Source organism: Orcinus orca, chromosome X (genome assembly GCF_937001465.1).
Source record: "Orcinus orca chromosome X, mOrcOrc1.1, whole genome shotgun sequence".
NCBI classification, from domain to species: Eukaryota; Metazoa; Chordata; class Mammalia; order Artiodactyla; family Delphinidae; genus Orcinus; species Orcinus orca.
In genome coordinates, this window is record NC_064580.1 from 65360420 (window position 1) to 65388307 (window position 27888).

At 35.9% G+C, this 27888-nt stretch overlaps 1 protein-coding gene across 6 annotated transcripts in view; it reads right to left on the reverse strand.

The window, feature by feature from the left end:
• The window catches only part of ABCB7 (ATP binding cassette subfamily B member 7), a 139941-nt gene that overhangs the window by 81040 nt on the left and 31013 nt on the right, over window positions 1-27888 (reverse strand). For 5 of the 6 annotated variants that reach the window (XM_004283812.4, XM_004283814.4, XM_033412929.2 and 2 more), the window contains exons 2-3: window positions 10627-10704; window positions 8526-8612 (exon numbers count right to left, since the gene is read on the reverse strand). In XM_004283812.4, coding sequence (XP_004283860.1) covers window positions 8526-8612; window positions 10627-10704 — 165 coding nt within the window. The remainder of the gene's footprint in view (window positions 1-8525; window positions 8613-10626; window positions 10705-27888) is intronic. The other variant, XM_004283813.4, reaches the window with a different exon arrangement.

Sequence of the window (27888 nt, forward strand, 5' to 3'; positions counted from 1 at the left end):
ATCCTCATGACAGAGCACAGTTACAATACAGTGTTTAGGAAAGTATGAGTCTTGGCATTGACTATATAGAACAGAAGCTGGGTTATTAAAAATTTCAACAAAAACATAACTTTCCAGTCATACTTAATCTGACTTAAATCTACCGTACATTTTTCTTTTTCCCAAGTTCCCGAGGCAACATTCCCATTAAATCTTTTTGTTTTAGTTTCAGCTTTTAGAAACAGATATTAAGAATGAAACCTACACTTTCCAAAACCAAAATATGTACACACATTCCCAAACTACTATATTATTTTAGTTGGTGAAATAATCCCCATTTTAAAAATTGAAGTATCTGGGCTTCCCTGGTGGTGCAGTGGTTGAGAGTCCGCCTGCCTATGCAGGAGACACGGGTTCGAGCCCTGGTCCGGGAAGATCCCAGATGCCACAGAGCAACTAAGCCCGTGTGCCATAACTACTGAGCCTGCACTCTAGAGCCCGCAAGCCACAACTGCTGAAGCCATGTGCCTAGAGCCCATGCTCTGCAACAAGAGAAGCCACAGCAATAAGCCCACGCATCACAACGAAGAGTAGCCCCCGCTCACTGCAACTAGAGAAAGGCCCGCGTGCAGCAACGAAGACCCAGTGCAGCCAAAAATAAATTAATAAATAAATGTATTTAAAAAATTGAAGTATCTAATCAATTTCTGTAAAAGGTATTAAAAAATAAGAAGAAAGTTAATGCTCATTGTTGGTGAAGGTATATGGAAATAGGTACTCTAATACACTGCTAATGGGAGAGTGCACTGAAATAATCTTTCTGGAAAGCAATTTGATATCTGCCATAAGCTTTTAAAGTAATTCTGCCCTTTGCATTGAGAATTCCACTTCTGGGAACTTAATGCTTTAAAAAAATATATTAATATTCTCCAAGTTGAATCAATTTTACTTCCTAAAAATCTCTTGAATTTGTCTACTTCTTTCTGTTTCCACCACAAACATAATCCAAGCTATCATCTTTCTCACATAAATCACTGCAACAATCTCCTAACTGATCTCCTTGCATCCGCTCTGCTCCTGGTCCGATTAGTTCAGCCTGCAATCAGATATTACTCAGTTTAAAATCCTTCAATGCATATAATATGCATAAAATAGATAACTAATAAGAACCTGTTGTATAAAAAATAAATTAAATAAAATTCAAAAATTCAAAAAAAAGTAAAAATAAAGCATTGCTAAATATATATATATATATATATATATATATATATATATACACACACACACACACACACACACACGGCCCTAAATATAAAAAGATGCTCAACTTTACTCATACAAATAAAAAGTGCAAATTAAAACAACTCTGATATATTTTTTATCCGATCAGATTAGCAAAGATAATACTTTGTTTTGGTGAAATTGTTAAGAAATGGGCACTCCTAAATATTTGTTTTTATATTCAAAGATCATCTCTGGAAAGATACCAAAGAAATTGGTAATAATGTTTGCCTCTGGGATGGGGAACAGGGTAGGGGGAAGATTTTTTTTTTAATTCTGTATCCTTTTGTTCCTTTTGAATTTTGAACCATGTGAATGTGTTACCTTTTAAAAAAATTAATAAAATTTTAATTAATAAAAAATATAAATTGAAGTAAACAAACAAACAGAAAAACCCTTCAATGGCATCCTATCACTCCTAGGATAAAGATCAAAGTCCATACCATGGCTTATGAGGCTCTGCTTGCCCTGGCCTCTAGCTTCCTCTCTAGTCATGTCTTATACTACTGCTTTCAGTGTTCATGCCACACTACCTTTCTTTCAGCTCCTCAAATAGACTATAATCCCTCCTGCCACAAGACCTTTGCACAATACCTTTCACTTTGTCTGGAATAATCTCTCTCTCTGAAACACCAACCTGCCCTCAACTTCTTCCAATTAGTTAACTGCCAGCTCAGGCAGCACCTCCTCAATGAGGTCTTCCCTAACCCCAGTCAGGATCCTTGGCTATATTCTCTCACAGAACAGTATTCCTTTTCTTTCAGAGAATCCATTTCAGTTATAAACTACATATTCAACAATGTGATTATCTGATTAACAACTGCTCTCCTGCTAGAATTTAAATTGCACATGAGTAGTAACTTTGTGTTTTGTGCTCACTGTTGTAACCCAATACTAAACACAATGGCTGACACGCAGTAAAGGTACTCAACGAATAATGAATATTTATTGAATAAAGGGATGAAAAATTTAGCCATAAGGATGTTCATTCCCATGCTGTTTTAATAGGGGAAAAATTGGGTTTAGGCTAAATGATCAACAGTGGAGAATCATGTAAACAAGTTACAGTGAATGCATACAGCAAAATATAGCCATTCAGAAATATATGCAGTAACACAGAAACACATTAAGTGAAAAAAGCAGAGTACAAAACATTTTTTGTGGAAAAAAATGTTATGTGTGTATGAGTTTACACATGCGTACAAATGGATCTGGAAAGCAATACCCCCAAAGTGTTAACATCAGTAGCTGTGAATAGATGGAATCATTGATGATTTTTTATATTCTTTTTGCTTTCTTGTTTTCTGTAGTTCACATATAATAAGAAGAAAATTTAATTCATTTTGGGGGGAAAGTTAGACAATTTCAAGTAGATTTGCACAGCAAAGAATGGGGGGAAACTGTCAACATATAAGAAATCCAGGACAACACATTATATTATACAGGGTAGCTTTATATTATAGTTATTTCATCCAAGACTCAGCAAACTATTTTCTAGTCTCTTTTATTCAGTTTATTGAGTAAACAGTAACAGAAATAAAACTGTTCATATTGTACTGAAAACAGGACTACCTTCTTGAGCTGCTTTAAATACACTGGATTGCAAAAACATGAAATGCTGAAAGTATAGCTCTTAATGCTTTATTTTATACACACATACACTCACACATATGAGCTCTCATAACTGGTAGGGTATTTTTAAAAAGGGAATAAAGCTGTAATTTTAATATTCACTTTTCCAATTGAACTAATACTAAACAAATATAATTTGATGTGTTATAACACAAACTGCGACATTTCAACTACTTCCCCATTTCACAAGTTTCGTCTGTCTTATTTTTCTTGAGGGAATAATAGCAAAAAGGCCCTGTTTCCACATATCTTTAGAAACGCTCTCTCTTGTCAAAAACGTTCTACAACACACCCCAAAATTTCTTCAATAAGGACACAGAGAAGTTATGGCTAAGAGCAAAAAAATTATTCTAGTTGGCTTAATAGCGCATAAAATGTCACCACCTCATTTAACAAAATGGGTTCTAAAGTTGTGTAATCATGCATTATGAGTCCATTAGGCTGTAAAGTACATGTCTTTCAGTTATAGTTTGGATAAACGACAAAGTTTGAAAAATAACGTCTTTTTTAAAGAGCAGGCCAAATCAAGAGGCATTTCAGAGGCTGAGGCACATTTTTAAAGTATTTTAAACCAACTTATTTATTCCTGCTGCACAAGAGTAAAATAAAATTGAAGGCCTCAATACAGATCCTGAAAGATAATATACCCCCTTTCAAAATCATCACAGTTAATTCATACTGGACACCCAATGGTAATCCTGAAAGACAAAAGACTTATCTAAAGCTGAAAAGAGACCAGTCGCAGCTTAAGGCTGAATCAGATATCATCTTCACATCAACTCATCTTTCCATTTCAGGCTGAGCAATACAAATAGCATATACACCATTTTAAGATCACATTCTTAAAGAAAAGGTGAGAAATGTAGGAAATGATCAAGGAGGATGACAAGAAATTGAATTATTTGAAAACACACTATCTAAGGAGTAATTATATTATAGTATAGGGGGAAAAAACCCAATGATTTAAGAAAAGAAAGTTCTTTCTCAAGGGTCAAAATCCCTGAAGTAATCAACGGTTGATATCATAGTAGTTTTTCTTTAAGCCTTGCTTACACATAAACAGAAAATATGAAATTTTATGAAATTCTTTAACTTTTATAATTTTCACAGTACACAGAATTTAGAAGTTGTTTTTAAAACATAACTGTGATTACTACATCATGATAACAAAAGTTCGCTAAAATGAACACTATAGAAATATTAAAAAGCCTGTAAAAGTAGGAGTCAATCTACTTTCCTCCTCTGCTATCATATACAATGTGGCCTTCCTGCTGTAGCTAGATAGCCTCAAGTTCAAAACATGAAACTGATATTTTAAGCCCCATTACACTGTAAAACTACTACTACGTTAGTATGAGGAATAAAAGTTTTTAGAAAGGTCTCAACTATATACTGGAATTAGCTAGCCATAATAAAGGAAAGCAATTAGATTCAGAATAAAAACACAAGAGTAACAAAAGAAGGAATTCAAATTGGCTCACTAAGATCTTTGAATGATAACAAAATTGTACTGAATTTTTTCCCCCTAGAAATGAGTTTGGAAGAAAAGGTTTGGAGACATCAGAGAGCTATCAAAGAAGAGATGAAAGTAAGTGAAAACAAGCTGGACAAAAAGAAAACAGCAGGTACCAGAGAAGAAACTTGCTTGATACTAGAAACAATCCTCAATAAATATTTATTCAATTAATGAATTAACTATTCTTAAGCACATGAGGACAAGTTCCAGGAGGAACACCTAAATGCTCGATTTATTAAGCCATCACAACTTTTCACGGATTTTTAAATATTTATTTATTTGGTATTAATATATAGCTTAATAAGCTTTATGAGGCTGGGCAGGTAAGAAAAAATAATGAAAGGAATATCTACTTGTACACAGGGAGCTGAAACAGCACAGTAGGCCAAAAACAAACATGAAAGTAACACTGGAAGTACCTGACCCAATAGTGTATAACTGGAAAGCCACAAACTGTACTGCTTATATGCAGCACTGCTCAATTTAACAGCATGACCTGAGGGAAAGATGCAGTTGCTCAGTCATAAGTACTCTAAGTGAATACCTATAGCTAATAACCATGTGGACAGGGCACAAAAAGGACAAGTAAAAAATTAAAACACACCTGGAGCAGCTCACCTGGTAGAATTCTCAGATATTACAGATAACTGTATATTGATAAACTGAATGCATTTTGCTTCTCAAGTCAGTGATTTCATATTTCTCACCAGAAAAGGCTGTTTAGCACTGATGCAAGAACAATTTTTTCTACCAAAAGTCCACTCATTTCAAGGGAGTGGAGCCCACTGGGCTTCGATAGGAAAATGAAAGAGTAAGAAAAAAAAAGATTTTTGATAAAGGTAGCAGAATCACCTTTTCTTGCAAGGTGAATTTATATAAGAATTCTGGTTTTAGAGACATTCTAAATTTCACTAGCAAGAAATGTTCTAACTCACAGAACCAAGGGATTGGTTTAGAAGGAAACTACTTGGGGGCAAAACTTATGGAGAGGAAGAAAATAAATATACCAAAAAATTTTGGATGCTATTTGTTTTGTATAAATGTGGGCTATAGGCTGAATGTTTTCTCTCTAAAGAACTAATTTAGCAGAGACTTTGGAAATGCCCACAATTTCAAGGATACGCAAGCCATCCAAAGAACTGTCTCTTCAATCCAAGCTAAAGATAACTAACTGCAATTAAAGGAATAATTTTAACCACTACTTCAATACTGTTAGGGATAACAGTGGCTTGATAAAAGCTAGGTCAAAAGATAAGAAATCTGAGTAGATATCTAATGGAAAAATCTAGAAAGTAAGTGAAAATCTTTTCCCACATTATTGGGGATATAAGCATATGAGTTTATGGGTGGGAGAGGAAAGATATATTAATTGTCAGGAAAAGCTTTGCAATTATTGTTGCTTTCTCTATACCTCGAAGTTTGTTTTCTAAGCTCTGTTGGTCTGAAACTGCAATGAAGAGCTTATCTGGCAGTGAAAAGGCCCTAGGAAAAAAATGGCTTATTCTATATATGAGATGGATTTGAACCCAACAGTCAATTTAATAATTTATAATTTAAAAAACTACCAAGTTGACTGATATTTGCATTGGCCACTCAGTGAATTCTCTATCTCAAAGGGAAGTCAATTTGAGAAATCGAATAAAGATCATAAGGCTGCTTGATGATGGATGTAATCAGAGCTGAAAAATGGCCTCTCCATGTCATACAGGTATTCTTGTCCACTGGTCTGTGTGTCCACTCATTTTAACAAACCTGGAGGCTTACTATTCCATTTTCTCTCCAATCCTCCATTTTTTAATACTCTAAGTTGCTGTTTCACTTCTTTGATTATATGAATATTTATATCAAAGCCTCTGATTGCTCTAGTAAATGCTAATCTCTCTTTCAATACTACTAGCTTCTGGCAATATCTAATCAATAAGGATATGTTTCTAACATTAAAAAAAGAACATGTCAAGCAAAGTCCAGGAAGCAGTCCTTATATTAAGCTCTGCATTATTCGTGTTTTTATTATGAGCACAGGATTACCTAAATTTACTAACAGATGCTTCTCCCAAAGAGGCACATAATAAAGTTTAAATGCAGGAGCAAAGTTCCAAAATCCTTTAAAAATCTGAAGATTCTATTATAAAACAAGTAAGACTTTAATTCATCTATTTTAACAACAGGAGCTTCCAAATATTGAAACTGCCACTCTTTTTTCACAACCCCTTTACTATAGCCACATTGGATAAACAAATGATTTAAATACCTTCTGAGTAGCATTATTAATGCTTAAGAACATACAAGTAGAAATGCATAGAAAGTGAAGTGGTAAAAGTTTCAGTTGGTTATAAGGTAAAATCTATAACTTGTCAGAGTGATAAAACTTCTACATGGTAGTTTAGATATTCTGCCATCTAAACTGTTAAGTTTCTCAACAGCAGGGACTGTGTCTTGCTCATTACTGTATCTCCATTTACTTAACATAGAGTTATGCACAACGCAGGTATTCAATAATACATACTTTTAAAATGAATGGACAACAGCAGAGTATAGGACTTAACAATCTCACATTACAGTAACAGCAGCTAATATTTACTGCCTACTGTGTGACAGGCACTATTCAAGAGCTTTGCATGGTGTGAGGAGTTAACTCATTCAAATCCCCTTTGCTATGATTATCAGCCCCATTTTAAAGATGAAGAAACTGATACATACAGAGATTAAGTATCTTGCTCATGGTCATTCCAGTAGGAAATGATGGAGCCAAGATTCAAATCTAGGCAGTCTGGCCCCAGAGCTCAGGCTTTTAACTTCAACTCCATATTGCCTCTTTTCTGGTGTAGCCTTCATGCTCTTTTATCCTATGATTCTTTTTAGCTAATGAGGCTAAAGTAACACAAAGATGGCAGGGAACAAACGATAAAGAAGAGATCAAATATAAAGATTTACAATGATTTTTGCTTTGTTTTTATTTTACTGGAGAATAAAGAATCTAACTTGAAGTTTATATTGCTTGAGTCTAAGACTGCTTTTCCTGTATTAGTCAACATATTTTTGGTCTGTTTAGAGCATTACTTATAAACTATCCTTAAGAGGCCTTCGTGACAATCCTGAAAGCTGACAAATATCATGCTAACGATATATCATGCCATATCCATATATCCATAATATATGGATAAACAAATTTCAGTATTTGTATTAATTTTTTAAAATTCTATTTTATAATACTTTGTTGTTTCTAAAGACAACCAGGACAAATGTTAATATGTAAAAATGGGATAGAAACATGAATGTCATGTGTTTTGAGTTCTGTGAAAGAAGCTACATGGGGGATTAAAGAAACAGGGAGAAAAGCACTGGAAAGGTTTTCTTACCAATCACCTCGCACCAATAAAATAAAATTTATTTATCTCTCTACAATTTAGAGAGCACTTTTACATAAAATTTGTTCACTTGCCAATAAACCTGAAAATATCATTTCTACTTAGAGATACCATGCATATACTGGTTGCGTGAAGTTAGAGGAAGATAATAAAGGCAAGCTTAGAGAAAGAGGACCAGATGGAGAATTGTATAACAGTATTCCAATGACAGTTTCACTCACTTAGAAAAAGTGTAGTGCAATTAAATCTTTTGATTTCAGTGGCCCTACTGTTTAGCTTGTCTGTATAATGATAATGATAAAGAATATGGATAATTAAATAAATGGATCAGGTAAATGGAGGATTTACCATGAAGCCAGGGGACATTCTAGAATCTTTTTAAACCAAGAGTATAGAAGGGAAAACATTAACCTTAACACATACACATTACTTGTAAGAGCTAAATGTAATTTATCTATATATAATGCTAGATTATATAACAAATAACCACAACCAATGCTATTTAAAATAAAGAACTAAAATATTTAGGTTGGTAACTAACTTTTCTTCTTTTTTAGTCAATCACGATATTTTTTGTCTTAAGCTTGAGAAAATCTCATCTATATAACCATGGTCAATTCATATGGTTTTGTATTAGAAAACCTGCAGTTACATGAGTCAATCAAAATATTCTGTAATATAACAATCTTTAATATATCTATCTTCCAATCAGCTATAAGAATTTCCAGGTACTTGTTATTGTCTCTTACCCCTTCTTTCGGGTCTGTGTGGAGTCCTCCTCCTGCGTGACCATGCCAACATGTCCTCTTTTCTATCAGTGGCCATACCTGAAGAACCTAGTTGAAGATGATACCAAGCCATCCATTAGCTATTCAAGAATTTCAGATCTTTAAAAATCTGATCTAATGAATGTCCCCCCCCAACAAATTCAGAGGCGTACCTTTGAGCCTAGAATAGCTAAGTAAAACACCTTCATAATAAACTTACAGATACATTTATACAAAGAATATTGAGATATAACAAATTACTCATACAGAAGTTACTTTCTCTAAATAGTTTTTGAAATTAATGTTTAAAAGATTTAACTTGTAATATACTTCTATTTGACTTATACCAGCTTTCTTACCGTCATTTGCTACTAAGGTACTGTGTAGCCTGTAACTCTATCATTGGCAAGTATATAATACAGTTAATTAATTCTATCCCACTTGCTTTCCATGTGTATAACATTTTTGCTTTACAATTTAATATAGTTGATCTTACATAACTGATTCTTTTTCTTATTATTCTGGCTTACAAATATATATATTTAGAAACAAAGTACAATTTACTTCTTCACAGTCTATCTTATGCTAGAGTAATCTGCATACATATTTTGTCTTTACTACTATATGGTAAATTCTTAAGATTAGGGACAGTCTCTTTTATCCTTGTATCTCCCATGGCCCATACCACAGTGTATTGTACATGGGCTTGTTGAATTAGCTTATAAAACAAAGCTATCTATAAATTTCCCAACGAGTCTTGAAAATATGCAAATATCTTGCCTATTATAATTTTTTAAAGGCCCTAGATTACTGCTCAGGTTAGAAAAATATAAAAAGTAAATCATTTGAGAAAATATAATAGTTGAAAAGATAGCAAAGATTAGGCTTAAAATTTAGGCTTACTAATTTTAAAGTGTTTCCTCAAAAAATTACTTAACTACATGGATATAATAATGCTTCTTCAGTAGCCATAATAATCCATAATTAATGAACAAGGGCATAGTTTTTTACAAACACAAACGTGTATCAATACCGAATCCTAAGAGTTATCAGCTCTGGACCAAGCTATGAAAATGGAATTACAGAAAGCACAAGTGCCTTCTTGTTCTCACCAGTTGAGACCGAAAAACATAATTGCCATAAATGGGTTACTGATTTTTGGATCAACAATCTTAAAGCATGTTGAAAGGGAAAACATCGAAAGGTAATATTTAGTGTAACAATGTCACTTTGTGACATTTTTTCCCTCTAAAAGACTGAGCAATGTTACATCAAGGGGTCTAGTAAATAACACACAAGATAATGAGGTCTTCAAAACAGCAAAAGATTAAAATATAAATATACAGTGGTGTTATAAACAATGAGAAGATGGAGCACCTTAACTTAAAACTTTAATTAAATAATGGAAAATCTAATTCATTTCTACAGCTTCTGCATAAATTAGAACAATGCTTTGTACCTTAATGGCAAATAATTGTTAATCAAAAAGAAAAAATAAAGGAAGTACTCGACTTAGACTGTCTTCTAATTTTCTAGCCTTTCTATCTTGGAGATTTATTTGTCTCATTTTAAAGCACTGAGAATTTTTAAAGGCGTCTTTCACTTACATTAGCAATGAAAAATAACCCTCATCAACATGTAAACTCACATGACTTTACCCCACAGGCTCTAATAAGCTTACAGTCCCTTGATATTCTGATATTTGAACATCTTCTAAGGTAAAGAAACTTTAATCACTTGAAAAATGTACAGCATTCCATATATCACATACAAATTACCAGGATAAATTTAAGCGTAAACAAGCTGCCATTACATTTATAAAAGCTTTCTAAAAACATTACTCTAGTTGGCATTGATCTCAAGAGATTCAGACAGATTTCTTCAGGAGTAGACAAATATCAAGATTTCTTTCTCCATTTCCAGTAGCAAAAACATATCTTCTTATTCATCTTGCCAGTACTTAGAAAAAAAACAAAAAGGGAAATTATTTGGAAAATATAAAATATGTAGTATAAACTGGAAAATGCTCCAAGGGCTTACACCTTTCTCCTAGTTATATGTAGAAGTGTCTGCTTCATCTTACCCTTGTAGCATCTAATAACTGTCTTGAATTGCCTTTTCCTAGTCTCTGCCATGTGGTATGTCTTAATGACTCTGAGATCTGCAGAAGAGAAGAAAAAAGAGGGAAGAAGTTTCAGAGTGGACAGTTAATGTTCATAGATTTATTGTCCATAAACATACATAAAAGTAAAACCATAGCCAATATTAGAAAGATGGTTATGTTTCTAATACATACCTAAAAAGGTAAAAATTAAATGTGTGGTCCAGATATAAAGTAAATTATATTACCCATTAAAAGTGTCAAATTGTACTTTCTTTCTGCCCTCTTTCTCTCTAGGTTTCTCTTTGTTTCTGAAGGCCTCCTATGAAGTTTTTAACCCCACTGCTTTCTTAAATGGCTTCTATGCTCTTTTCAAACACTCCTCTCTTTACTGTATTTTATTATGTTCTACCTTGTGTGTGCTCCCTCTTTAGTCTTAATGTGAATGCTAAATTTAGACACTGGTCACAAGATCACTTTTGCCAAGGTTTGAAACCAGGTGATGGATTCTTGGGCGAATTTTTTGTCTTGATAATATTCCAGAAGTGGAGTTGAAAGAAAGCAGAATAAAAAATAGACATCTGTAGAATGGACACACATCCTTCTAAAATGCACCATCAATTTAGTGAAGAAAAATTTGCTTCTTAGGTCAAGAATCTCTCAAAAGGCAGGTAGTACTTAGGTTTTTGCTAAGCTATACATGAGTTGTACAAATGGATTAATGTCATTATATAAAAGTCAATGTTGTATACTGCAAAAGAGCAAAAATTAAATCAACCAAAAAACAACCTGCATACACACAAAAAAGCTAACCAAATTACTGAGAAAATTAACTCAGTTGTTTTCTAGAATGTAATGAATGGTAGCGGTTTCTGTTTACGTATACTTGTAAATACATAAGGCATTCCCTCAATTATAAAAATTTCAAAAATACTAATAGCTATTTGCACACTGTCTTGCCAAATCCAACCTCCTACAACATGCCATGTACCCTCAAACCTCTATAAGCCTTCTACTGTCAATGATACCTTTCTGGTGCTTAACTCAATTGTTTCCCTCACTGCCTTTCACCCTACTCAGACCTCATACAAGCTTTACTCCCTCATTTTCCTATTTTTCATAAGCCCCCAGTTCAAGTAACTATATTTCAAGCAAGATCTCGCATATGTCTGCACATGCATATGCAATTTAATCTTCTTTGCCTTTCAAAATTTACCCAGTTATCTCACAATGACTATCCACCTGCTTTATTCTCTCTCGAAACGTTGCCTATATATGGCCAATAGGTAAAAGATAAATGCTGGTGACACACTTAACAGCAAAAACATACTTTCTAAAATGATATTGGTCAAAAAAAGGTAATTTATCAAAAAATCTAAGCCCTTGAAAGTACCCATAAAACCCCTTCAAAATTTCTAGCTATCTCTTTATCCTTCTCTAATCAAACCATGTTTCCCTTATGCATCAGGATTCAAGGTAAATAATTTTTAAATGTTCACATTCAAACTGAACTTCTATTACTAAGATAGCATTGTAAAATTATGAACTATATCAAGCATATAAAAAGTTCAGGAAACAATATAATGAACACAATATGTATTCGCTACCCCACCTAAGAAATAACAGATAAAAAGAAAGCCCCTGACATGCTCCTCTACAATGCCATCTCCTTCCTGTTCCCCAGAGAAAATCAGCATTGATTATTTAAAACATCTTTCATTGCAAAAGCAAAAACAAAAACAACAGGCACATAATGTGTTAATTCCTTTTGAGGGCTAGTCCCACCACTAATTAAATATTGTTTCTATGGAAAAAAATGTTCTGACTTCTAAACAACAGACTTACAAACACTTCTGAAACACAATATATTTGTAAGTTAGGGATTAACTCTACTTTTTAAAACTCTGAAGGGGTTTATAGCAAAAACAACAACAAAAACTTAAATGGAGGAGGGCAACAATGGAAAACAAGATGATTAATTCTTTGAAACTTGATTTGAAAATTAGAGGGCTGGCCTAGATGCTCTCTAAGGTCCCTTTCAACTCTAAAATTCTGTGATTTTTATGGAATGAAATGAAAATGCTGCAGTTATTAATTGGATTTTAAAAATCTTAATTGAGAAGCTTGTGTTTATTTCTTCAATAAATCTAGCCACTGAATTTATTTATAACACCATCCCTCCAAAGACACACACAGAAATAAAACATATATTACTGAAAATAACAGACATGACTACTGTTCAGATACCATACAAATGCAGTATTCTGAAAATGACAATCTGCCAGTCCATTTGAAAAGGCATGTAAGTTAAAACACTGGAGAGTCATTTTATTTATTTTTTTATTTTATTTTATTTTATTTTTTAACATCTTTATTGGGGTATAATTGCTTTACAATGGTGTGTTTATTTCTGCTTTATAACAAAGTGAATCAGTTATACATATACATATGTTCCCATATCTCTTCCCTCTTGCGTCTCCCTCCCTCCCACCCTCCCTATCCCACCCCTCCAGGCGGTCACAGAACACCGAGCCGATATCCCTGTGCCATGCGGCTGCTTCCCACTAGCTATCTACCTTACACTAACAAACGTAAGAGAGTCATTTTATTTTACCAAAAAAAGAAGAAATTCTGGAAGAACCTAAAAGTCATCTGTGGCATCCAAGCATAATAATGTATGCTCTTATCTAGAACAGAACTATCTGTCCACTAATTAATAAAAATATTAATCCTCGATAGACAATTGCATAGGCACAATATCTTGCTCTGTGTAAACATTCAATTATTATTTACAAAAATTTTATCAGCACTAAAACCATCAATTTAGCAGACAGAACTACCTCCACGTAAATGAGACTAAGATTCAAGCATCGAAGGCTAATAAAATCAAAACCTATTCCATTACAATTGCATTTTTCCTTTAAGGTAAAAATTCAATTTTACTAAAAATAATCCTATTAAATAACTCTTTAGTGGTTATTAAATATGATTGCATCCTTTTTTAGAATAGTTAGCTTTCATAATACAAGTTATGTTCAGTGTTTATAACACTTGAAGAATTACCTAATAATAAACAGAGATTAAAGAGCAATTTATAAATTGTCAACCCATCAGGGATTTTGGAGTCAATTATATATTCTGCATTCCTGAGGCTTTGGAAACAGAACTAAGTTTACAATTATCCATCCATGTTGCATGTAATGCTTAACAGTATCAAACAGTCATGCATGAATATTGTTATCATCTGATCATTATAAACCTAAAACATTTAAAATTAAGCTCTTGATACATTTTTAAAGAGAAACTTATAATTTAAAATTACATTTAACTTACTTTAAAAGTTTAAAAGTCTGAAATAAATGTTATTTAAACTTGGTTTTCTTCCCAACTTCTTATAAACTAGCTGTAGGGGGAGGGGTATGGAGAAAAGAAGAGGAAGTAATGGGCGAGGTGTATGGGGGACCTCAGGGGTAAGAGGGGGAGAGGGAGAGGAGAGAAAATGTTAGACTGACTTCTTAGATTTTGTAATTATATTTCTCAACTGTAAGTTGAAGGATAAAAGGATTTCCTTCATTGTGTTAGATATTCAATAAATGTGTGTTGAATGAATGAATAAATGAACAAATAGCTTAAGGATCTTGGGCAGCTTGCATCACCTAAGTATTCATTCATTAAACCACAAAACCATCAGGTTGAACTATATTGCTAAAAAATTTGATGCCTCCAGAACAGGGATTGGCTATTTTTTTTCTCTAAAGGGCCAGAAAGCAAATATTTTAGAGTTTGCAGGCATATAATCTGTGTCACAACTACTCAACTCTGTCACTGTGGCACAAAAACAGCCACAGCTGTTTTTGTGCCACACAAATGAATGAGTGTGGCTGTGCTTAAATAAAACTTTATTTACAGAGCTTCCCTGGTGGCACAGTGGTTGAGAGTCCGCCTGCCGATGCAGGGGACACGGGTTCGTGCCCCGGTCTGGGAAGATCCCACATGCCCTGGAGTGGCTAGGCCTGTGAGCCATGGCCGCTGAGCCTGCGCGTCCGGAGCCTGTGCTCCACAACAGGAGAGGCCACAACAGTGAGAGGTCCACGTACCGCAAAACAAAACAAAACAAAACAAAAACAAAAACAAAACCAAAAAACTTATTTTACAGACACCGAAATTTGAATTTCATATTGTCATCTGTCACAAAAAAATTATTCTTCTTTTGATTGTTTTCCCAACCATTAACAAATGTAAAAAAAATTCTTAGCACAGAGGCCTTGCAAACATAGGTGGCATACTGAATTTGGCTCAATGGCCATAGAGTGCTGATTCCTGCTCTAGATGATTTCTAAAATTCCCTACAGCCACCTCCTGCTCTGGATGATTTCTAAAATCCCTGCAGCCTCTAAGGATTCTGAGAATGCCATAGCAAAACAAAAGAAAACACCTCCACAAAAAAATCACCACCACCACTATCACAGAAAATCAACTCATGAACAAAAATTATCCACAGAAGCCCCCTCCCCCTAAACCAGTTTTCCTTTTACCTACCAAATTTTTACATCTCTGAGGGCATAACACCAGCAGCAAGGCCTATTTAGCAGTTTGCGCAAAAACTCTTCATAGTTTTTGTTTGTTTAGGCAACTTCTGTGAAGAAAGTTTAGACCTTGTTCCCCATTCATATAAGAAACTCATTTATCATCACATTTTTGTCATCATGAAACCTGTGCTCTGCTTCATATGTTTCATCTAAGCAGTGTGAAATTCCATGCTGTTTACTAATAAAGTAACAAAGAGTTACAAGGCATTTGCCAAATTCAGGGCAATAAAAACTAATGACAATGTTAAAAAGTATTAAAAAAGAAAGGAGGTGGATGGACCTAGAGTCTGTCATACAGAGTGAAGTAAGTCAGAAAGAGAAAGACAAATACCGTATGCTAACACTATATATGGAATTTAAGAAAAAAATATCATGAAGAACCTAGGGGTGGGACGGGAATAAAGACACAGACCTACTGGAGAGTGGACTTGGGGATATGGGGAGGGGGAGGGGTAGGCTGTGACAGAGTGAGAGAGTGGCATGGACATATGTACACTACCAAACGTAAAATAGATAGCTAGTGGGAAGCAGCCGCATAGCACAGGGAGATCAGCTCGGTGCTTTGTGACTACCTAGAGGGGTGGGATAGGGAGGATGGGAGGGAGGGAGACGCAAGAGGGAAGAGATATGGGAACATATGTATATGTATAACTGATTCACTGTGTTATAAAGCGGAAACTAACACATCATCGTAAAGCAATTATACTCCAATAAAGACGTAAAAAAAAAGAAAGAAAAACAACAACAAAAACCTTCAGAGGGTTTTCCTGGTGGCGCAGTGGTTGAGAGTCCGCCTGCCAATGCAGGGGACATGGGTTCGTGCCCTGGTCCGGGAAGATCCCACATGCCGCAGAGCGGCTGGGCCCGTGAGCCATGGCCGCTGAGCCTGTGCGTCCGGAGCCTGTGCTCTGCAACGGGAGAGGCCACAACAGTGAGAGGCCCGCATACGGCAAAAAAAAAAAAAAAAACAAAAAAAAAACCTTCGGAACCAATTCATTTTAAATCATGAAATTAGGGGGGGAAACACATAAAGAGAACCTTATCACACTAAGAGTAATTCACCAAGGGCATATTTTAGACATATTTAATAGTGAATTATTTCACTGGGCTCGTTTATTAGAACTTTAGGAAATTGGTATGAATCTCTCAGTGCTTCTAAGATTGCTAGCCCTATTGTGTTTGTGCACAGAATGGAGACATTACCATACATTTCACACTGCAGCTGGAATGCTGAGATAATGCGAAAGAAGTTGAGAAAGTAGAATTGGACCTATTTTTTTTGCTACTTTACAGTTTCAACTTTCAGTCTTTATGTTTACTAATATGGAGGTGGAAGAAAACTCTCAAGCACATTTCTTAACTTTCAGTTCCATAGCTGGACCATTTGAATCAGTAGCAGACCTGCCACTTTGTTTAGTTATACTTTTCTGTAAAAGTTCTCATTTATGTTTGTTGCCTTTTACAGATGTATCAGATTGCCACTGATGACCAAATTACCTGGAAAATTACCCTAAACTCATACAAGATAGGATTTTCATTTACTTGGGTCATTCTGCAAGGCTCACCTATGCAAGTCATATCCAAAATACTTTAGCTTTCTTTATATGCACTCCAAGAAAATCTAATAACAGGCAGTCCTTTGGTAGGAAATATGTGACATAATTTTTGCTTATTAACACAGGTACATACTGAAAGTACTGATATAAACATAAACTCAACTCCAGGGCTTACAAATGATACCTAATGAGTTCCTGCTGAGCACTAGATGGAAAAGGTATTTTGAAGAAGGTACTTGGTTTTGTGCATTTTAAATTCCTTTTGGCTTATCCATAGTCTCTTTCTAGCATGCTAAAAGTTAATTTCTGCTGCAGAGGTAGGTAAATACGCACATTTCAGGCTGATAGCAATGTGCCACTCCCCTCAACATGGGTAACTACTCTTTATCTCTTTGCTACCTTTGCTCTCTTCTTATGTGTTCGTAGATTTCTCTTTCTCTTCTGCCTTTTTTTTGTTAGTTTAGTACTGCTAATGGCACTCAAACCTGAGAAGGCTGCTAACCTCTACTTCATTATCTCCTCATGGTCTTATTGAACAGAGACAAGATATAGAACACAAATGTGTATTTCTGGTAACACAATTATTGTCCAAAACAATTGACTTAGTTTCTCAAATGAAAACAAAAGGAACCTTTTCAAAAGATATTGCACCCCTTCAAAAATATATACACAAAAATGTCTTAATTTTGCTGCCTCTCATTTATCTATATGAGCCCTGAAAACCTGTCAAGAGTTTTTTCTAAAAATATCCATTCTTCTTTTCAATTGCACTTTGAAATTCATAAGGTGACCATAATTCATACAATGACTAGAATAGTTGTTTTCAAATAATGCTGGGAAGAAACTTGACAGCTCTCTTAGAAGCACTTTATGAGCTGTATATTTTTCTAAATGCCTTCAAGAGAAGCACCTAGAGCCTTAAAGTCACTCTAAGAATGTTCCAAGAGTAAACAAACCTTGCTCTAAACTGCCATATCAACCTTCCTAAATTGGATACACTGTTGCAATATAAAAAGGTTTTTAACTTACATAGTGCACACAACAAAAAATTTAAATGTGTTCCTCAAGTTTTAGGAGTTTATAGTCTAAAGCTAACAGATGCAGGCATAAATATCACAGCAAGGCAAATGCAAAGGTAAGATATATCTTGACGGCCTTCCTACCATCATCCACCCAAAAATACCATTCAATTTTAGCTCATCCCTGGAGATGCTTAGCCCAGAACAGAACAGCTGATTCACTGAAGGCCAGGGTAATTTAGAATCAATATTTTATCCACTTTTCATATTTTAATTTGGATCTTAGTTTGCTAAGGTATTTTTGCATTATGATGCAACATGGATTAGAAGCAGCTATACTATAATCATTTTTAGTAAGAACCACAGCAGTTACCGTTCACTAAGTGATCATTATTTGGCTGGCCTTCTGCCCAACACTACATCATCTTATTTCATTCTCACTACAATCCTACAACATATCTACTGTTATTATTATTCCCATTTTACAAACTAGATACTCAGGCTCAGAGAGGCTGCCTTGCTCAAGTTCATACAGCTAGTAAATAGTGGAATGGAGATGGACATTTCTAACATTATCAATACTAATAATACCAACAATGTCACTGGACCTAGTGATTTTACTCTTCCTGATTGATAACCTTGAAATGTCTAGGTTAATTTTTCTGTTATTAACAAGGAAGATGTGGTGTTGTTTGGGATTTTTTGGTAAAAGTATCAATGCAATTGTGATGTTAAATACAAAGAGTGACATCACCAAAAGCAGCAGAGTAAAAAAGTGTACCTCCGCTAAAACAATGATTAAGTTGTCAAAAACTGACAAAAACAATTTTTAGAACTCTGGAATCTAATTTAAAAAACCATATAACAACCAGGGAGTACATAAAGAGGAAAGAAATTGCTAAATTTCAGCAGAGAGCATTACGACATTTGTGCATACTCACCTCTCATATCCCATTCCCCAGATCAGAGGTAGCTATGGGGATGGATGGTATCTCTCATTCCTGGTATGGCTGGCTGCTACCAGAGGGGTAAATGTAAGCCTTGTTCTCAAAGAATTTTGATTATGTCTTCTGACTGGTCTGGCAGCTTCCTGAACAACTGGCTCAGGGGTTTACCTTGTTTTGCATGTTTCAGAACTCTCTTCAGGCTGGAGCTGTGTTCCGTGTTGTTTGTTGGAAGTATATAAACTACATAAAGTATATAAAGTACATACACTACCTGCACATGCCTGGAGCAACAGCTAATGGGGCAAGCAGGAGACAGAATAAAAGTCTAACAGTATGAAGCTTCCTTAAGAAACTAAAAATAGAACTACCATATGACCCAGCAATCCCACTACTGGGCATATACCCTGAGAAAACCATAATTCAAAAAGAGTCATGTACCACAATGTTCATTGCAGCACTATTTGTAATAGCCAGGATATGGAAGCAACCTAAGTGTCCATCGACTGATAAATGGATAAAGAAGATGTGGCACATATATACAATGGAATATTACTCAGCCATAAAAAGGAACAAAACTGAGTTATTTGTAGTGAGGTGGATGGACCTAGAGACTGTCATACAGAGTGAAGCAAGTCAGAAAGAGAAAAACAAATACTGTATGCTAACACACATATATGGAATCCAAAATTAAAAAGGTTCTGAAGAACCTAGGGGCAGGACAGGAATAAAGACGCAGATGTAGAGAATGGACTTGCAGACACAGAGAGGGAGAAGGGTAAGCTGGGACAAAGTGAGACAGTGGCATGGACATATATACACTACCAAATGTAAAACAGATGGCTAGTGGGAAACAGCCGTGTGGCACAGGGAGATCAGCTCAGTGCTTTGTGTCCACCTAGAGGGGTGGGATAGGGAGGGTGGGAGGAAGATGCAAGAGGGAGGAGAAATGGGGTTAAATGTGTATGTATAGCTGATTTACTTTGTTATACAGCAGAAACTAACACACCATTGTAAAGCAATTATACTTCTATAAAGATATTTAAAACAAGAATAAAAGTCTAGGAAGAAAGAGTCTGGGGCAGGAGGTACATGGTAGAATAAGGATTTTAAAAAGAGTAGCAACATTATATTTTTAAAGTAACAAAAGATAAACACAAAAGTATATTAACATCTATTTAATATAATGCTAAGAAAAAAATAAAATGTTGAGAAAAAAATATTTACAGAAATAAGAGGTTAAATACACCAAGATTAAAGATGAAAGATCTCATATTACAAGAGTACACAGAGTGTCAAAAGGAAAAATAAAAAACTACCATCTAGGCATATTCACTGTCAAACTTAGGAATATCAAACTAAAAGGACATATTCTAAATAAATCCAAAAAAACCCAAATAACATAAAGCAAAAAGAATCAGGGAGGAGCTTCAAGTTGGCGGAAGAGTAAGACACAGAGATCACCTTCCTCCCCACAAATACATCAGAAATACATCTACATGTGGAACAACTGCTACAGAACACCTATTGAATGCTGGCAGAAGACCTCAGACCTCCCAAATGGCAAGAAACACCCCAAGTACCTGGGTAGGGCAAAAGAAAAAAGAAAACACAGAGACAAAAGAATAGGGATGGGATCTGCACCAGTGGGAGGGAGCTATGAAGGAGGAAAGGTTTCCACACACTAGGAAGCCCCTTTGTGGGCGGAGACTGCGGGTGGTGGAGGGGGGAAGGCTTTGGAGCCACGGAGGAGAGCGGAGCAACAGGGGTACGGAGGGCAAAGCAGAGAGATTCCCGCAGAGGATCAGTGCCGACCAGCACTCACCAGCCCGAACTGCTTGTCTGCTTACCCACCGGGGCGGTGGGGGCTGGGAGCTGAGGCTCGGGCTTCGGTCGGATCGCAGGGAGAGGACTGGGGTTGGCTGTGTGAACACAGCCTGAAGGAGGCTAGTGCGCCACAGCTAGCCGAGAGGGAGTCCAGGAAAAAATCTGGAGCTGCGTAAGAGACAAGAGACTTTTTCTTGCCTCTTTGTTTCCTGGTGCGTGAGGAGAGGGGATTAAGAGCACTGCTTAAAGGAGCACCAGAGACAGGTGGGAGCCGCGGCTATCAGTGCAGACCCCAGAGACAGGCATGAGACGCTACAGCTGCTGCTGCAGAAACCAACAAGCCTGTGTGCAAGCACAGGTCACTATCCACACCTCCCCTCCTGGGAGCCTGTGCAGCCCGCCACTGCCAGGGTCCTGGGATCCAAAGACAAATTCCCCAGAAGAACGCATGGCGCGCCTCAGGCTGGTGCAACGTCCTGCCAGCCTCTGCCGCGGCAGGCTCGCCCCGCATCCGTACCCCTCCCTCCCCCTGGCGTGAGGGAGCCAGAGCCCACGAATCACCTGCTCCTTTAACCCCATCCTGTCTGACGGAAGAACAGACGCCCTCAGGCGACCTACACGCAGAGGCGGGTCCAAATCCAAAACTGAACCCCAGGAGCTGTGTGAACATAGAAGACAAAAGGAAATCTCTCCCAGCAGCATCAGGAGCAGTGGATTAAAACTCCACAATCAACTTGCTGTACACTGCATCTGCTGAATACTGGAACAGACAACAAATCATCCCAAATTAAGGAGGTGGACTTTGGGAGCAACGATATATATATATATTTCTCCCTTTTTCTCTTTTTGTGAATGTGTATGTGTATGCTTCTGTGTGTCATTTTGTCTGTATAGCTTTGCTTTTACCGTTTGTTCTAGGGTTCTGTCTGTCCTTTTTTTTTACCTAAAAAATTTTTTTCTTAATAATTACTTTTTTATTTTAATAACTTTATTTTAGTTTAGTTTAGTTTATTTTATTTCATTTTATTTTCTTCTTTTTTTCTTCCCTTTTATTCTGCGTCGTGTGGAGGACCAATTCTTGGTGCTCCAGCCAGGCGTTAGGGCTGTGACTCTGAGGTTGGAGAGCCAACATGAGGACACTGGTCTACAAGTCACCGCCCACCTCCACATAATGTCAAACAGTAAAAATCTCCCAGAGATCTCCATCTCAATGCCAAGACCCAGCTCCACTCAATGACCAGCAAGCTACAATGCTGGACACCCTATGCCAAACAACTAGCAAGACAGGAACACAACACCATCCATTAGCACAGAGGCTGCCTAAAATCATAATAAGGCAACAGAAACCCCAAAACACACCACATGTTGTGGACCTGCCCACCAGAAAGATAAGATCCAGCCTCATCCACCAGAACACAGGCAGTAGACCCCTCCACCCGGAAGCCTACACAACACAGTGAACCAGCCGTAGCTACTGAGGACAGACACCAAAAACAACGGGAACTACAAACCTGCAGCCTGCGAAAAGGAGACCCCAGACACAGTAAATTAAGCAAAATGGAAAGACAAAAAAACACAGAGCAGATGATGGAGAAAGGCAAAAACCCACCAGACCTAACAAATGAAGAGGAAATAGGCAGGCTACCTGAAAAACAATTCAGAATAATGATAGGAAATATGATCCAAAATCTTGGAAACAGTATGGAGAAAAAACTAGAAACGTTTAACAAGGACCTAGAAGAACTAAACAGCAAACAAACAATGATGAACAACACAATAAATGAAATTAAAAATTCTCTAGAAGGGATCAGTAGCAGAAAAACTGAGGCAGAAGAACGGATAAGTGACCTGAAAGAAAAAATAGTGGAAATAACTACTGCAGAGCAGAATAAAGAAAAAAGAATGAAAAGAATTGAGGACAGTCTCAGAGACCTCTGGGACAACATTAAACGCACCAACATTTGAATTACAGGGGTCCCAGGAGAAGAAGAGAAAAAGAAAGGGACTGAGAAAATATTTGAAGAGATTATAGTTGAAACTTCCCTAATATGGGAAAAGAAATTGTTAATCAAATCCAGGAAGCACACAGAGTCCCATACAGAATAAATCCAAGGAGAAACACACCAAGACACATATTAATCAAATAATCGAAAATTAAATACAAAGAACAAACATTAAAAGCAGCAAGGGAAAAACAACAAATAACACACAAGGGAATCCCCATAAGGTAAACAGTTGATCTTTCAGCAGAAACTCTGCAAGCCAGAAGGGACTGGCAGGACATATTTAAAGTGATGAAGGAGAAAAATCTACAACCAAGATGACTCTACCCAGCAAGGATCTCATTCAGATTTCACAGAGAAATTTAAACCTTTACAGACAAGCAACTGCTAAGAGAATTCAGCACCACCAAACCATCTTTACAACAAATGCTAAAGGAACTTCTCTAAGCAGGAAACACAAGACAAGGAAAAGACCTACAATAAAGAACCCAAAACAATTAAGAAAACGGGAATAGGAACATACATAGCGATAATTATCTCAAATGTAAATGGATTAAATGCTCCAACCAAAACACATACACTGGCTGAATGGATACAAAAACAAGACCCGTATATATGCTATCTACAAGAGGCCACTTCAGACCTAGTGACACATACAGACTGCAAGTGAGGGGATGAAAAAAGATATCCCATGCAAATGGAAATCAAAAGAAAGCTGAAGTAGCAATTCTCATACCAGACAAAATAGACTTTAAAACAAAGACTAATACAAGAAACAAAGAAGGACACTATACAATGATCAAGGGATCAATTCAAGAAGAAGATATAACAATTGTAAATATTTAGCACCCAACATAGGAGCGCCTCAATACAAAAGGCAAATACGAACAGCCATAAAAGGGGAAATCAACAGTAACACAATCATAGTATGGGACTTTAATACCCCACTTTCACCAATGGACAGATCATCCAAAATGAAAATCAAAAAGGAAACACAAGCTTTAAATGATACATTAAACAAGATGGACTTAATTGATATTTATAGGACATTCCATCCAAAAACAACAGAACACACTTTCTTCTCAAGTGCTCATGGAACAGTCTACAGTATAGATCATATCCTGGATCACAAATCAAGCCTTGGTAAATTTAAGAAAATTGAAATCGTATCAAGTACCTTTTCCGACCACAACACTAGGAGACTAGATATCAATTACAAGAAAAAATCTGTAAGAAATACAAGCACATGGAGGCTAAACAACACACTACTTAATAATCAAAAGATCACTGAAGAAATCAAAGAGGAAATCAAAAATTACCTAGAAACAAATGACAATGAAACCACGATGACCCAAAACCTATGGGATGCAGCAAAAGCAGTTCTAAGAGGGAAGTTTATAGCAATACAATCCTACCTTACAAAACAAGAAACATCTCAAATAAACAATGTAACTTTACACCAAAAGCAATTAGAGAAAGAAGAACAATAATATCCCAAAGTTAGAAGAAGGAAAGATGTCATAAAGATCAGATCAGAAAGAAACGCAAAAGAAATGAAGGAAACGGTACCAAAGATCAATAAAACTAAAATCTGGTTCTTTGAGAATATAAACAAAATTGATAAACCATTAGCCAGACACATCAAGAAAAAAAGGAAGAAGACTCAAACCAATAGAATTAGAAATGTAAAAGGAGAAGTAACAACTGACACTGCACAAACACAAAGGATCATGAGAGATTACTACAAGCAACTATATGTCAATAAATTGGACAACTTGGGAGAAATGGACAAATTCTTAGAAATGCACAACCTTCCGAAACTGAACCAGGAAGAAATAGAAAATATGAATAGACCAATCGCAAGCACTGAAACTGAAACTGTGATTAAAAATCTTCCAACAAACAAAAGCCCAGGACCAGATGGCTTCACAGGCAAATTCTATCAAACATTTAGAGAAGAGCTAACACCTATCCTTCTGTTCCAAATTATAGCAGAGGGAGGATCACTCCCAAACTTATTCCACGAGGCCACCATTACCCTGATACCAAAACCAGACAAAGATGTCACAAAGAAAGAAAACTACAGGCCAATATCATTGATGAACACAGATGCAAATATCCTCAGCGAAATACTAGCAAACAGAATCCAACAGCACATTAAAAGGATCATACACTGTGATCAAGTGGGGTTTATCCCAGGAATGCAAGGATTCTTCAATATACGCAAATCAATCAATGTGATCCACCATATTAACAAACTGAAGGAGAAAAACCATATGATCATCTCAATAGATGCAGAGAAAGCTTTCGACAAAAGTCAACACCCATTTATGATAAAACCCTCCAGAAAGTAGGCACAGAGGGAAATTGCCTCAACATATTAAAGGCCATATATGACAAACCCACAGCCAACACTGTCCTCAATGGTGAAAAACAGAAACCATTTCCACTAAGATCAGGAACAAGACAAGGTTGCCCACTGTCACCACTCTTATTCAACATAGTTTTGGAAGTTTTAGCCACAGCAATCAGAGATGAAAAAGAAATAAAAGGAATCCAAATCAGAAAAGAAGTAAATCTGTCACTGTTTGCAGATGACATGATACTATACAAAGAGAATCCTAAAGATGCTACCAGAAAACTACTAGAGCTAATCAATGAATTTGGTAAAGTAGCAGGATACAAAATTAATGCACAGAAATCTCTTGCATTCCTATACACTATTGATGAAAAATCTGAAAGTGAAATTAAGAAAACACTCCCATTTACCACTGCAACAAAAAGAATAAAATATCTGGGGATAAACCTACCTGAGGAGACAAAAGATCTGTATGCGGAAAATTATAAGACACTGATGAAAGAAATTTAAGATGATACAAATAGATGGAGAGATATACCATACCATGTTCTTGGATTGGAAGAATCAACATTGTGAAAATGACTCTACTACCCAAGGCAATGTACAGATTCAATGCAATCCCTATGAAACTGCCACTGGCATTTTTCACAAAACTAGAGCAAAAAATTTCACAATTTGTATGGAAACACAAAAGATCCCGAATAGCCAAAGCAATCCTGAGAAAGAAAAACGGAGCTAGAGGAATCAGGCTCCGTGACTTCAGACTATACTACAAAGCTACAGTAATCAAGACAGTATGGTACTGGCACAGAGACAGAAATATAGATCAATGAAACAGGATAGAAAGACCAGAGAACTATCATATGATCCAGCAATTCCACTCCTGGGTATTTATCCAAAGAAAACACTACTTAGAAAAGATATTCGTACCCCTATGTTAACTGCAGTATTATTTTCAATAGCCAAGATACGGAAACAACCTAAGTATCCATCAATAGAAGAACGAATAAAGAAAATGTGTTTTATATATATACACAATGGAATATTATTCAGCCACAAAAGAAGAATGAAATCTTGCCATTTGTGACAACATGGATTGGACTTAGACAGAATTATGCTAAGTGAAATAAGTCAGAGATAGACAACTACCATATGATTTCACTTATATGTGAAATCTAAAAAACAAACAAGTGAATGAACAAAATAAAAACATACTCATAGATTCATGAAAACAAACTGGTGTTTTCCAGGGGAAAGTGGGGTTGGGTGGTGGGCAAAATATTTGAACAGGATTATTAAGAGGTATAAACTTCCAGTTATAAAATAAATAAGTTACGGGGATGTAATACACAGCACAGGGAATACAGTCCATGATAGTGTAACAACTGTATGGTGAGCGATAACTAGATTTATCATGGTGACCATTTCAAAATGTATATAAATCAAATCACTATGATGTAGACCTGAAACTAATATAATACTGTATGCCAACTATACTTCAATTTTTTAAAAAAGTGGCGTAATATTGTATGCCAATTATACTTCAATTAAAAAAATACTTCAGCTGGTTTTGAATGTCCTGATGACAGAGAAGCCCAGGAAAAAAGAGAAAATGACAGCTTTATCTATCCCTGTGTTTCTCTCTCTTGATTTTCCTCTCTCAGGAGTCCTTACATCAGAATCCCTGAAAGAGGTGAGCAAGCGTTAAACACATAAGATGTAGTGAGACAAACATTATTCCAGAAATTAAGAGATTTTGATTTTAAGTCTGATTCATTCATTATCTCTTTATGCTACCAGGCATATGATTCTTCAGTTTCTCATTTGTAAGATTCGCAAAATGGAGAAGATTACCCCTAAAGGCTATTTGAATGCTAACATCCGATGAATCTATGATTCATGTGTAATCACTTCATGTACTTAAAAAAGCAACTGCCTTTGCTGGCAATTAAAACATTAGCTAACAGCCATTTGAAATGTCATCCAAAAGTAAATAAAGTTTACTTAAATGAAATTTGGATAGAATACAATATCTGGCCTTCCCATATGACTATGAGTGAAATCTTTGATTCACAGAAATTTTATAAAGTGAAAAATCTCACACGAAGTTCTTACACAATTTCAAACAGTAATAAATCAAAATTGAAAGTAAACTTTTTAAAAGACAACTACAATACATAATAACACATGTTTTTAGACCACGTAATGAAATTAAGTATATTAAGATAGTATGTGCTCTGAATACTCACTTAAAAACCACACCAGCTCTAAAAAAAAATCACTTGCTCTTCAGTTTTTCTATCGTATGTGCCATCTTAAAATATTAAAGTATGAAAGTTAATATGAAGGGATAAATAAACACTGATATGGTGATTGCTCAGATACAGGTGCTCATTAATAGAATTAGTATCCTTATGAAAAAGACCCCAGAGGAATACCTCAGCCTATCCACCATATAAGGATACAGTGAGAAGACAGCTGTCCATGAATCAGGAAGTGGGTCCTCAACAGACACTGAATTTCCTGGCACCTTGATCTTAGACTTCCCAGCCTTCAGAAGTGTGAAAAATAAGTTTCTGTTGTTTATAAGCCACCAATCTATGGTATTTTATTGGAGCAGCCTGAACTTATACAATCTCAAATACACAACCTTACTTTTCACCTCAAGGGTAGACAAAGAACAAACTAAACCCAAAAATAGCAGAAGGAAAGAAATAATAAAGACTAGAGCAGAAATAAATCAAATAGAGCATATAAAAACAATAGAGGGAATTCCCTGGTGGTCCAGTGGTTAGGACTTGGTGCTCTCACTGCCAGGGACCTGGGTTCAATCCCTGGTTGGGGAACTAAGATACCACAAGCCACACAGTGTGGCCAGATAAATAAATAAAAATAAAAACAATAGGAAAAAAAATCAGCAAACTGAGAAAATACTTGTAAATCATAT